The 13,929-nt window shown below is 35.0% G+C and overlaps 3 protein-coding genes across 6 annotated transcripts; 1 reads left to right on the top strand and 2 right to left on the bottom strand.

Moving 5' to 3' along the window:
* Positions 1–895: 895 nt before the first annotated feature.
* Positions 896–10,654, bottom strand: LOC116172781 (FAST kinase domain-containing protein 1, mitochondrial). 3 transcript variants are annotated; one of them, XM_031490046.1, is made up of 8 exons: positions 9,216–9,351; positions 9,022–9,169; positions 8,683–8,969; positions 7,603–8,636; positions 1,554–1,704; positions 1,386–1,506; positions 1,166–1,340; positions 896–1,120 (listed from the first exon to the last, which is right to left on the bottom strand). In XM_031490046.1, exons 2-8 carry the CDS (start codon positions 9,080–9,082, stop codon positions 925–927), a joined length of 2,025 nt encoding a protein of 674 aa, XP_031345906.1. In that variant the 5' UTR covers positions 9,083–9,169; positions 9,216–9,351; the 3' UTR covers positions 896–924. The 3 variants fall into 3 exon arrangements, 2 of the variants coding, with proteins under 2 accessions (XP_031345906.1, XP_031345905.1); XM_031490045.1 differs by having other exon boundaries at positions 9,022–10,654; XR_004145753.1 differs by lacking the exons at positions 896–1,120; positions 1,166–1,340; positions 1,386–1,506 and adding an exon at positions 6,633–6,917 and having other exon boundaries at positions 1,569–1,704; positions 9,022–9,789.
* Positions 10,446–11,759, bottom strand: LOC116172784 (ATP-dependent Clp protease proteolytic subunit-like). 2 transcript variants are annotated; one of them, XM_031490050.1, is made up of 5 exons: positions 11,493–11,759; positions 11,128–11,444; positions 10,963–11,080; positions 10,634–10,917; positions 10,446–10,587 (listed from the first exon to the last, which is right to left on the bottom strand). In XM_031490050.1, the coding sequence occupies exons 1-4, from the start codon at positions 11,511–11,513 to the stop codon at positions 10,663–10,665; spliced, it is 711 nt and encodes a 236-aa protein (XP_031345910.1). In that variant the 5' UTR covers positions 11,514–11,759; the 3' UTR covers positions 10,446–10,587; positions 10,634–10,662. The 2 variants fall into 2 exon arrangements, with proteins under 2 accessions (XP_031345910.1, XP_031345908.1); XM_031490048.1 differs by having other exon boundaries at positions 10,556–10,917; positions 11,493–11,531; positions 11,581–11,759.
* Positions 11,752–12,677, top strand: LOC116172786. Its single transcript, XM_031490052.1, has 2 exons — positions 11,752–11,944; positions 12,004–12,677. Exons 1-2 carry the CDS (start codon positions 11,792–11,794, stop codon positions 12,355–12,357), a joined length of 507 nt encoding a protein of 168 aa, XP_031345912.1. The 5' UTR covers positions 11,752–11,791; the 3' UTR covers positions 12,358–12,677.
* Positions 12,678–13,929: the final 1,252 nt, after the last annotated feature.

The raw sequence follows: 13,929 nt of genomic DNA, 5'->3' as shown, positions 1-13,929 counted from the left end.
GAAAATTCCCATTTGGAATTGTAAAATATTAAAGAGCGTTTGCTTTTGCAATAAATGATGCAGTAAGGCGTAATATACCTGAAATTTAAATATTAATAGGAGCTCTTGCAGTTTCGTATAAATGCCGGATACCAATAAAGGGCATTGTGCCACGAAATTTAAAACAACTTTTATCAGTTATCATTAAGAGGGGGTCAAAAAAGAACTCCTGCACAGATATGATGATTTTGAAACGTACGCAATCATTTCCTTTCTTGACCGTGAATTTGCAGTGACCCAAGATAGCTTCAATGACGTTGACGCGTATACAATATATGTGGCAAGATGGTGTACTACTCCTTATCTAAATGTTTATAAATATATAGTAAGGAGCTCAGTTAGTGAATTTTTTTTTGAGACACACATTTGGAACACTTTGGTACCGTATTAAACGAGTCGATAGATTGTTAACTTATGAAACACAATTATTAACCACAGATCTCTACTATTTGCATAGGTAAACTCAACAAAGAAATTCAAATTATATTGTGTTTTGTACGCCATTCAAAATGAGGTCGTTTCATTGACAAATCGATCATTTCAATAAACTGTTGTAGTTGCGTGATTTACCGACGTCAAACTTAATTTTGTTAATAATACGTACAGACGTAGAGAATTGATTGTCAACTGATACCTTCTTCGAGTTCTTATCCAATTCCAATAACTGTGTTACAGATGAAAACACGAGTAAATGATTATCTTTAGTGTTGATCGCAGCGATGACGTCTTTTAATTTGTTTACAGTATTGAAATTATTTCTTAATTCGTATTTATGATGACCTATATAAATAAGAGATCGCATTCCCACCCGATGATGACTTATCTACTTATTCACTTTTTTTTAAACAATTTAAAATCAACAGGAACTAATGAAATATATTCTGACTAGCCATGTTCGATTAAATTATTTAAAAATTCTAGTCTCTCCGCTCCATACAGTAAAGAATTCCACTTTTTTATGTTTACACTAGCCACACGATATCCGAGAATTTCCAAATGCCGCTTTTTGAGTTGCTGATATCCTTTCAGTTGCACCATCAAATTTGTGTATGCGTTTTCTTTCATTAACAACAATGCGATTCTATAAAGGTTGAATAAACAATTTTGCAATTAACAAATACCTCACCTTGTCCCTTTTTCGGTACCAGGTTTAATGAAGTTTCCTTTGGGATCCTGGTGAAGCAAAAAATCGATATGGTACCCGTACGCAGTATGATGACCTTGGACAAGCATTTCTGGGTCACGAATAATGTGTAACAAATATTGTCTAATATCGGGAAAGCTTTGTGCAAGAGGCGGAGCTGCAAAAGTATACATGTATGCGAAGTTAAAAAGAATACAAAAACCTTTCTGCAACTGTTCCATATATTTCTTATGGAACCATGGTACATTCGCTTCAGGATAGTCTAAACAAACGGCTCGATTTAAATGCATCATGTTGTTCCTTACTCTAATGGGGTATTTATCCTAGAACTGATTGTTACAAAGTGTCAGACTAACCACATTTTGACTACCTTAAAATAGCACATGGACAATTCGAAATCGAGCTTTTCCAGAAAATTCACATTGAATATCTGCTTGATCCAAGAAGTGGGCAATTTATGAAAAAAACATAGGGCCATTGCAGCGTGTATATAGGACAGTCCACTCAACCTTTCTTGATCGCTACAAGTACGAATATAATTATCTCAAACGCCCCCTATGCCCATTATAATGTAATTACAATAACACATTAGGCTCTAATATGGTCATTTATAGAACCACTTTAACAGTGACAGGTTTTTTTAAAAATTGAGGAACCAATAACGCCTAGTTTAGACCATTGCAACAAATTATGGGTACAATGCAATGTCTTTCATGGGAAAATGTTTCATTTTTTAAATGGGTAGGGTTGCAGTCTACACCAACATCAATTATTGTTTATTTATAAAGACCATAGTGTAAAGAATAGAGAAGTGAGACAACCTTACAAAGAAAAAGGCAAACTGATTTGGAGAGCGAGATTTCATAGTTCGCGACGCGACTACCTGAAAGGGGGCGCAGCAGTCGTGAATTTTAAACCTTGCAGTTTTGCGCTAAAACTGAACAGATGACCCGTTTTGCAAGGTAGATTTCCACAAGGAATATTATAGTATTTTTCGCTGTAGCTTTGCCGTTATGACGTTAGTGCTTCATTTTTGAAGACATATCTTTCTTATCCTTATTTTCTAACTTATAACTCTCACCTTAAATGGCGGGCATTTCTGAAAGCCTAAAGCAATTCTCAGGTCAATATATTAACCATTGAGATATAATGAGATTGAACTTAAAAAAGTTTATGGGGAATTCCTAACTACAAACCCGCAAAGCTACAGCGAAAATACTACATAATTTTTTATCTCACTCTTTTATTACATAAGAAAGACCGTGACGTGATTAATTTCCCCTAATATCCTTACAATAACATTACAAATGTTAGGTACATACTAAACATTAAACTGTGCTAAAAATTACTACGCATACGTTTTATGCACTGTATTTCGGAAACCATAGATGTGATGGTTATATTAGGAAATAGTTGCGCAACTAAACAGTTATTAATATTATCATGCTTTAAAGAAAACCAGAAAATTGCAATTACTGTCAAAGATTTGTCCATTTTGTTTTTATTTTTTCTTTTATTTTGAGCAAATACAGAAAAATAAAAAAAACTCTTCTAGTTGCCACTTTTTGAGCTCTACAAAACGGCCTTGAGATTTTCAATACAACGTTTCGTTTTAGAAAAATTAACATTAATCTTATTTTTTATATGATCCATAAAAGAGTACATACTGTATTGAGTACCATTTTTTATTACGAATACGGCCCACACAAAAAAAAACAAAAGTTAAAAACTGTTGGTTTCAACAGGATGGTGCACCCGCGCACAACGTTATAAATACCTATCCGACAAATTTTCCATTTTCCAAGGAATTTGTCCGCTAGGTATTGTCGCACAGTTACGGCATTGTGATCCCTATGATAGACATTCTTATCTTGGACACAGTGTATATTCAAATTACATACCTATCAAAGTGCATTGGGTACAACTTTGTATTTTTGCGTGCGTGTATTTTTTCTCACGAATATGTTTTTTCAAAATACCCCTCCATGTGAAACAAAAAATCCATACAAGACAGCGCCAAAAATGAAACAATAATTTCTAGTTTTTAGATGAATTTTTACGTAATTTGCGTAGGGCGATCTTGCACTCTATCCAGAACTCAAAAACTGCCCCCAAAAAATGTTTCTTAACGAAAACGAATTGAATATCATAACCATTTTCCTATTTTAAGGATAAGTGAAAACCTGGATTACAAAAAGCATGAGTGCTATTGAGGGCACATGCTTCACTCTATGCAGAGCTTAAATTCTACCCCTCTAGGATAGCACCTACTACTACCAGGAAATTTATTTATATTTCTTTGTTTTAAAAGCAAAAATCTTTCAACCAAAACGTGATGAGAGAAATCTTCAAAACTTTAGAGGAGCTATCCCAAACTCAAGATTTTTGTCACAAAATGGTCAAGAATGTGTCCTTTGGCACTTGAAATACTTGTTAAGTTTTTATTACAAAGTTTACCACAACCCTTCATAAAAAAACCGGTTTTATTTCTCAGCGCCAGAAGTATAGAAAACCTCCGTTTGCGTACTGATTTGAAAAAAAGTTGACGGATTTGCCGGAACTTCAGTAACAGTAATGCTACACCAAAATCGTTTCTTTATTATTCATAACCAAAGATCGCAAAAATTCAAAAAATTTCATTTTACTTAGCTACTGCTCTAGTATAAAGGGGTAATTCCGCGTAATGTTAATAATAATATAATAAAAAGATATCAATGAAAAGATTAAAAATTCTCAAACGTTTTAGAGAACTGGATCTCGGACATATACCTACATACATCAGAAGCAGACAAACAGAGTTATGTGGTTTCTTACCTAAAATAATAGGTAATGAATTCTATTTATAAATGACTCCTGTCACGGATTAAGTTCAAATCGTTTTATTATTCTTTTCCTGTCAAAATCACAAAATTTCTAATCTGACGTTATACAAAAACAAAACTCATCACACTTCAATAATAAAATCAATTCATCCTTTAAACATACATAAACACATTTTCCAACACAGAGCGATCGCTTCACTTCATTCATCTAATAAAGTGCTTTTTTTTATTACTGCAGATGACCGTATCGTATTTCATATTTAGGAAAAAAAGTTAGTTTGTTTCATTTGAATTTCAGTGTTTGTTTTTCCTTTTAGAATTATTTGTAAATGCGTAAGTCTTGTTTAATAATTATCGCTTTTGTAAAGAAACTGGAAGAAAGGGCAGTGTGGACTCTAATTTACCTAGTAAGATATTGATATTGGAGTCTATTTTGTTATAAACATTCTGTAGATGTTACTGATAAGTATACAGTGATATTTATGTAGAAGTAGACATAGGGATTTCCTATGTCTACTTTTACATGATAAAAAGTCTTCTAAAGAACGGCTAACTTTATGCAACCAAAGTAACTACCTACAACAAATGAGGATCTGCCTGCCCTATTAATTAATTTGAATATTATCGCTTTGACTTCCATATTCTAACTTCGGTTCGTGTGCGATGCATTCAACTAAAGAAAGAGTTGATATTTCCCATTGGTATAGTGCCGATAACAATTAAAGGAGCTTAAAAGAGTTATTTTCTGTGAAGCTAAAGCAACAATATTCAAATTAATAATTAATATGACAGCTAGATCTTTATTTGTTTTATGAAGATATTTTGGTTGCATAAAATTAGGCGTCTTTCAGAAGACTTTTTATCATTTGAAAGTCGCTATGCCTACTCATGAATATCACTGTATATTAAATATGAGATCTTTAAAAAACATCTGAACATAAAACGTATGAAAAGATTCAAAAGCGATACATTGAACAAGTTATTGTAGGTTTTTTCTGCGTGATATGTCACACGGCGTGCTAGATTTCATAAATTATCTAAATATTGAATAACGAATTCCTCCTGTATATCAATATCAACATTTTGTGTTGTTGTACAGCAAATTGATACCCTTTTCAAATATCGTAAAAAACATAGGCATGGTATTGTAAAACAAAAGTTGCATCGGTTTCCGGTTAAACCGGAAGGGATACCGAAAGTTTGGATATGCGATCAGCTGGATTGTTAATAAAATTACTTATATTTAAAAAATCTCATCAAATAAAGACCCTCTTATCTGAAACGCACTATAAGCCTGAAATCAAAGAATATTAAATATGAATATTAAAGATATAACGTGATTACTCTACGCAGATGACCTAGCTATAATTATTAAAGGCAAAAAGCGTCTTGTATTCTTCCTCAGGAGAAAAAATACAAGACGCCACCAACACCTTTGTAGAGGAGGCAGAATCAAAAACAAACACATGGTAGGTATATACACTTTTGCAGACTGCCGATACTTCATATGAAAAATGGCACTGTAATATACAAGAAGGAATTAAAGTTCCGGCAAACTGACATGGAGACCTCACATACAGACCATTAAAACAAAACAGGTTATAAATCGATTACAGATCAAATGCCAGTTCAGGTGGGGAGTGGACGCAACAACCCTACGAAAGATTGCTGAATCGCTAGTCATATCGCGTGCAAACTACGGCGCTACCATTTATCACTCTGCCGCAAAATCCAACCTCAAACAGTTTGACTCGACCATGTTATCCGTACTACGAATGGTATCTGGATGTTCTAGAACATCTCCAAGGACCAGCGTCTATTGTGAATCAGGGTTCCTACCATCCACTTACTGTTCTGAGAAAATAAGCTTAAAATGTGCGTGTGGGGCTTTCAATTGTTTTTGCTGTTAACCGTTTGACCGATTTTAACAAATTTGGTATGGTTCAAAAGAGCATTCCTTAGGCAATGAGAATCAACCAAAATATAGTTAATTTAGTTGAATCCTTCTCCGCCAGGGGGCTAGTTTTGACACTATGACCCAATCATAAAAAAATCAAATGGAATGATATGACTTTTTCATTATGAAAGTAGCCAAATAACATCCAAAGAGGCCAGTGAAAACCGTTTTTCAAAATCTCGTTCCTAACCTCAAATATTGGGAAAATGAATTAATTAATTAATAAAAATGCTTAAAATTACTTTTGACGTATTTCCGATATTTTACGATGGCGCGAAAATTTGTTTGGAGAAGCACCCTACACTTTTAGGTAGGCCATGGAAAATTAATAAACAAATGAAACAGGATGCATTATAAAATAATAACATCCGTAATTTGTAAATTATTCTGCTGCGTTTACGCGTTCAGAAAGTGCAGTTTTTTGAATTTGTAATATTTTTTCTAAAATGCCGATTTCTAACCAAGAAGTATTTAATATGCTGGCGATATATTTTGAGTATTTTCAAAATGCGACCATCGCTGCCCACATCTTCTATTTGCGTTATCCGAATCGACCACGAACCATCGCCGCCAGCATATTAAGTGCTTCTTGGTTAGAAATCGGCATTTTAGAAAAGATTACAAATTCACTTTCTGAATTCACTTACTTATATTTTTTTGTTTTTTTTACCTGCTGATATTTCGTATTATCCAGCCACGTCACGTGAGCAAATCAGAAGACTTATTAGTTCTGGGTTGAGTGGGAGAGCAGTCAAGTATGCTTCCATTGTTGACTGATCCACCCTTAGGCAGTTACCTTTAACGTACATATGTAGATATTTATTCTAAAGCGAGGAAGAGATCCCAGAGTTTTGGACTGAGCCATGTCATCGAGCAAAAACTGCACAGAGATGGTTCATTGTTAATAGTCAAAAGGCTCGACTGGCCACCGAAAATCTCTTGATCTGCTGCGTTTCTGTGGAAGAATTGAAAAAATTGGTTAATGCCAAAAAGACGTGCTTTAGTGATAAAAATCAAAGGGTGGCCGATGAAATATTGATATGAAGTGAAATTCTTTAATTTAACTTCAAGTTTCTAGGAAAAAACCCATTTTTTAAAGTTTAGTCAATTTAACATAGTGATAAAAGACTTTTTACCACCACTGTAGGTCCCTCTAATAAAAGCAAACAAAATGCATACGCAGATAGGAGTACTGCGGATGCTCAAAACTCAACTTTCTTATTTATGTAAGTAAATGAACAAGAATTGGTGTACAGTTGTATGCCATCTATAGCATGAAACGAAACGAGCTAGCACACAGTCTCCAAAACCGAGTAGGTTTATATTACACTGAAAAAATGAAGACACAAATGTAAAAAATACCTCATTTTCAGTGGAATTTGTGCAAAATAAATTCACGCTAGCGAAGTGTTAAAATGCAAGGCATTTTTACCAACCGATATGATGAGATTGGCTAAAAAAGAGACTATCGATATGTTGGTGTTTTTTGGGCCGAATCAAATTTCTTTTCTCTTTGTTTTCGTATTTTATAAAATTGGTTGGAGTAGTGTGTCAATATCATCACTCCTAAATTTGCCGTTTCCAAAATGAACATGGAAGTTGTCTCACTATTCTATTTTTTACACTACGACGATACTCACCGAATTATAATATCGGCTATTATATCAAACAATAAATCAGAATTACTGGGAGTATATCCCAAGTAATAGCATAAGTATGCCACTTTCTCCGCATTAAATCCCAACATACAGTCCTTATGGGAGACGACATAGTGGGAGAGCGACTCCACCAATTCTGGCACCAAGGTACCGGTGGTTTGCAGCCCGATCACCATATTCCTTACGGCTAAAGACGACAAGGGCTCTTTGATGGTGTAATTAAAAAAAATACGATTGACAAGATCTCGTTTCAAGCATCTTCTGTAAACACAACTTTTAATCAAGAAATTATTCTGCGTTACGTCATTTGTTGCGAAAATATTGTTGCAGACAATGCTATCTAAGACATTACTCAAAGTCTTCAAGTGACTGACTGTTACGCTAGGGTTCTTTGAGGAGTCCAAATTTCTTATACCTTTAGAAAGATATAAAACGTCCAAATGATTAAATTGTTCTCTGACTTGCAATATCTTATTTAAAACTGCATTGCACACATCTCTCTTATGTTCGAAGGCGAATATAAAAGCCGCGGCTAAAGACAATTTTGAGGGTATAACGGATAAAATTCCGCTTTGAAATTCTTCGTGTAACCAATTTAGCACACATTTTTCAAACTTCGTGCATCTATAATGGACGTCATTGTTATAGTTCAAGTACTTCTGGCAAACTTTTAATAAAATGTCCAGGTCCTTGTACGTATTATTCTGTCGGAGTACCTCTAAGGTTTTATGCCAAAACCTTTCGTCAAGGTCTGAATTCGAAGATTTAACAAACGTGACTATACGAAGCAAGTCTAGTATACTCGTGATAGTTAAAGGTAGGTTGAGGAACTCGGCGATTACGTTTTCGTAATCCGATCGATGAATTGTAGAGGAGAATGACGCCATGCACGATAAAAGTTTCAGCTTCATTTCTTTGGGAACAATTGATTCGTCGTCTCCCGACTGTAGAAATACTCTACAACAACGTTGCATTTCAGTTTGCAACTCACCGGGTTCGTGAGTTTTGTATAGAGTCTACAAACATAATAATTACATTCTTTTCGTAGTACTTCATTAATACCTCAAATAAAATGCAAAGGTCGGACACGTTCAGTGTGTGCAAGTTGCCCTTCATATGTAAAGCCAGCTCGGATGATAAAGTGGTGCACCTGTCGCTCCATTTTGGAAAATTCAAAAAGTATATAATCTTCAATAATATCCTGTATGTGGCCGGTACATTGTCACACGTTGAAATCACTCTCTTAACGACTTCCATGTACTTCTGTAAAATTTCCATTGTAACATTCTGGTGAAAATGTTGCAGGCATATTGTAATAAGTTTTAGATCTTCCAGACTTTCACATTTTTCTATCAAAATTAGGTGATCAATTTTAATCATTAATACCAGTATAATACAAACCGAGCTCCTGTAAAACCACCGGCACAGCAGGTTGCACCGCAAAAAGAGAGCCGAAGGTCATTTCTTGGGTTCTGATAACATTAAGAAGTCGTGATATTACAGTCAGCGACGTGCTTGTGCTCAATACGTGCAGTGCCTTCTTAAAAAACTGTGGCACATTAGAATCTAGTTGGTAACCTAATTTATTCGCATACATTAAAAAACAACTGAATGACTCCGGATCAAAGCTATCACATTTTTCCTTAGCCAACTCTATAAGAGAATAAATATGAGGATGATTACTAAAAGCCATTCCGCTCTGCTCTGTCGGAGATAAACCCTGCGCAAAATAACACATTTTCTGAAGATCCCACAATACTAAAATAGCTTGAGTAATGTGAGTATAATCCATCGAGTTATTGACACCATTAATTACGTCCTGTACCGAAACTGAATTTTTTAATTTTACAATTAGAGGATCCGAAGAGTCGGCATACAACAAATTCTTAGCCGGTTGATATTGCTGCACTTCATTGTAAAGCGAAAAGTGTATTAAATCGTCTAAATTGTCTAATTGAGTGTGATCAGTGTCCGAATGCTCAAAACGTTGTAACGACGGGGAAACTTTCTTTAACTTCGACGATATTGTTATATAACATTTTTTCTGGTTGAATTTTGTAAAACGAAAACTTTTTAAAAAGCACTTCATCTCCCTTGGTAATAATAAAATTTGTCTAAAAAAGCAGTTCATGTTTATACATGATTTAAATAGTTAGGTTAGAATGCGTTAAAAACGGCAGTGGCTACGATAGCGCTTCATTCTACCGGGTTGCTCCAACACCATTGTATTTATGTACAGTGCTTGCACTATTCGTAGTCGAATGTTTGTACCCAATATTGGCACTTGATGCATTTATTCCATTTTTGTGTAATTAATATATGCATAATTAATGCACCTAAAAAAAATTGTAATCATTAGTCCAGCATTGTAAATCTTTCGATAGCTTTCCTCGGTAGTACAAGGTAATTTGTTAAAAACACTATTTTTTCTGCACTTGAGACATCTTCCCTTTCAAATATAAAAATATAGGACGTACGGTAGAAAGCAGTTCGTGACTCTCCTTACCATTCGGTCTTTCTCCAAAGCTCTGCGCATTTTTTTCCAAGCTACTTTGAAAAGATTTACAAAATGGGCCTACACAAGTTTTCCTGAAATGTTTGAAACTTTCCAGACAATTCTATACTCCTGTATAGTGTCATAGAAAAAGTTTAAACGCTTCCTAAAAGATCTAGAAGTCTGTGGAAACGGCCTATACAAGTATCTACTCTATTCATTTTAAGTTCCCAATAGAACGCACAGGGAAGAGTCAGTATTGCGCTGAAAAATAAAACTGCCAACTAAACTGTCCTGAGCTGTTAATGTCAACGATTATCAAGATCTACCATAGAAAATTTGAAAGCACTTAAGTCGAGACACAAATATTTTGAGCAGCCACAGATATCTCAATCACCTGTCAAAAGCTAAATGTAGCTCACTAGTTCGTTATAGCTTAGCTTTTGATAGTAAATATTCCAAATTTAATGCACCTATATAACATATTTTTTACAGTTCATACAGTATTTTGATACCTACAAATGATGAATTTACAAAAAATAAGAAAATTATTTTTCAGCAGCATTCTCTGACACTTCCACATCAGCCTTGCTCCCCATATAGCTCATTTTAGGAGGACTAGTAAGAATTTTGTCGATTAATCCGAACTTTTGAGCTTCTGAAGGGTTCATAAATTTGTCCCTTTCGATGTTTTCCTCAATTTTATGTAAATCTAGGCCCGTATGTTTGGCGTACAAATTGTTGATCAGCTTTTTTAATTTAAGAATCTCCTCAGCTTGTATGTGTATGTCTGTGGCTTGACCCTAAAAACTAAATTTTTGTAACGTGAAGTTTCGTATTGCAATTACTTGTGCCCCGCCGGAGGGCTGATGGATCATAACACGAGCATTTGGCAGAGAGTAACGCATTCCTTTAGTACCTGCTGCAAGTAATAACGAAGCCATACTACACGCTTGGCCAACGCACCTGACAAATAATTATGTAAACATCGCAGGAAAAAATGAAATACAAACCAAGTTGAAATTGGTGGTAAGATGTACTGCATCGTATCATAAATACCTAACCCGGCAGTAACACTTCCACCGGGTGAATTTATATACATGTGAATAGGTTTATTTGCAGATTCGGCTTGTAAAAATAGTAATTGTGCTACAATCAAGGAACTCATATCATCATGAATGGGGCCCATTAAGCATATTATACGTTCCTTAAGCAAGCGTGAATATATGTCATAAGCACGCTCTCCTCTGCCGGTTTGCTCGATTACAATCGGAACCAAACCAATATTACGAGTGATGCTTGTTAATGGGGCACCATTTTTAAGTGCAAACTGCAACATAATGATTTAAACATCTACATTTAGGGCATAACTACTTACTGAAGCTAAAGTTCTAATCATAATTTAAAAAATATATCACTAGAAAAATTGAGGTTAGGTTTCACATAAGTTTCACAACAGTGCATACCGGGTGTTTCCGAATAGGAGAATACAACATGATTATTGTAACCAGAATACTGAATTTTGTTAGATGCAATGACTTCTACAATGATTTTAAATTTATATCCCCTATAGATAGAAAGATCGGCTACGTATTTTCACCCTATATTCAAATCATTTAGACACAACACGGTGTTTATTGAGACACAGATTATAAGGTGCATTAATCACGCCAGAAAATGAGGAACGTTGAAATTAAAGCTAAAGTCCGAAATCTACACAATTTGCTTGTTAAAGCAAAATTAATTAGCGAGTCCGAAGGAAAAGTAATCCCCCAAGTTGACCAATTCTACAATTCTATACAGGGAAGATTAAAATTACGAAAATTTGAGGTTAGTACAAAGACGCGCCTCCTACAGATGGCGACACAATCGAGAATTTCAAATTTTAGGATGGAAGTGGCGAATTGATCTACTACGACAGGCCAGACGATGAAGGTCCAAAGGTGTCCTCGTATGAAAAATGCGCGGTCGACGCGAACCTAGCGGAATTGGATAGAGTTTTGCAATGCTCGCTAGGTAGTAAAGGAATTGTAAAAAAAGTTCGGCATTTATTTATGATCGGTCAGACTCGTCTGCATGTAGATATTGTTGAACAATTAGGGAATTTTATGGAGTTAGAAGTTGTTCTTAATCCAGAACAGAGTGTCGAAGAAGGGGTAGCGATTGCTAATGATTTAATGGAAAAATTAGAAATAGGAAAGGAAGATTTGTTAGTAGGAGCGTATCGGGATATGCTTGCATAAGTCAATTTTTTATGTATCAACACACCAATTGTATAATTCCATTAAATGTACCTGTTTTGGCTATATTATTTCTAGCTTTTTTGCCACCAACTGTAAACTGCAAATGCTTCAATGCGGGGCGGAACCCATCGGTGCTATTTGAATACACTTGATATGATTTATGTATTTACTTACTTCCTTCAAGGAATAAGCGGTTTGTCAAAGATACAGGCAACATCACATCGATTACGTGTATACTTTTGCGTGAATACATAAATAAATACTTAAAAAAACAACATAAAGGCAGAATCACCTGTGCAGTATAACAAACAAACATGATTCAGTAACCGTACTCAAAATAAAAGCCATGATGCTTCAATAAGTAACAGCATCGTAAAGTGTGTTAGTACAATCAAAGATCAGTATGATCTTTGGTACAATAAAGAATAAAACGATGTATTGCCTAACCGTACGGGTACGTCACCACAGAATAAACCCAATTATCTCGTATCATCTTTTTAATTTTCTAGTCTCAGTGCTATATCAAATAAAAAACCTTGCCTGACTCTAGAAGAAGGTCTATGTCTATGTAAAATACATATTTAAAATAAATGTCTTCTTCTATTTAAATACGTACGATAGATTAAACGTTTATTAACGATCCTCGAGATCGTTTATAATTTTGTATTGCTGTCTGTCTGTCCGTCTGTCTGTCTGTCCGTGTGCACGATAACTTTGTGTAGAAACGTCCGATCGCTTTGAAAATGTTCTTTGGGATATACCCATCCCATTGTTTTTCGGCTATGTAGAGATAACGGGCCAAAAAGATACAGCCCAAAAACTGCCCGAACCTAAAAAAAAGGGTTTCTTTCTTGTTACAAAGAACATATGAATGTCCGGTTTTCTGTGTGCAGATGAATTAAAAAAAAATTGCGCAATCCCAATTTGTTTACCTGTTAAGATTATGCGACATTTTGTATGTATGCACCTCAAATAAAAGTAAAACTAATGGAGAATTGCGCATGCACAATCTCAAATTTTTTATTCGTGAAGATATTCACATGCCCGCACCTCGAATAAAAGTAAAAGGTCCTAGACTAGCTGAACCGGCAAGCCTGAAGAGTTAGGAACATCCACTGCACTAGAAATGGTCTAGAACGTAATGCAAATATGACGAAACGATAAAAAAAAATACGTTAAATACTTAGAAAGTTCCTAAGACCCTGCGCATTTCTCTCATTCGTGTCCTAAACACGTTCCAGCTTTAGATTTAGCTATTTTCCATAGGTTTTTAACATTTGTTCAGTGCTAGAAAAGTTTTCAAAGATCTTAAGGGAGGATCTATAACGGTTCTGACAATAAAACAAGAACAAGTTCTAGTTCTAATTTCAAAAACGTCCCACAGTCTGCCATCTAGTGCTTTTTAGGTCATTTATTGGACTACGTGCTCTTTGAAAGCTTTACAAAAAGCTTTGGGAAGAACCATACAGTTTTGGAAAAACGATTGAAAGCTTTACAGGAAGCTTATTTCTAAATTATAGGCCTAGTGCCTTTCGTCTCCTTTTTGTTTTTAGCCTTCACCGAGCGAGAGAA

Source organism: Photinus pyralis, unplaced genomic scaffold (assembly GCF_008802855.1).
Source record: "Photinus pyralis isolate 1611_PpyrPB1 unplaced genomic scaffold, Ppyr1.3 Ppyr1.4_LG5, whole genome shotgun sequence".
Classification (NCBI taxonomy): domain Eukaryota; kingdom Metazoa; phylum Arthropoda; class Insecta; order Coleoptera; family Lampyridae; genus Photinus; species Photinus pyralis.
The sequence above is the reverse complement of the archived record's forward strand: the minus strand, read 5'-3'. Positions and strand labels throughout refer to the sequence as shown.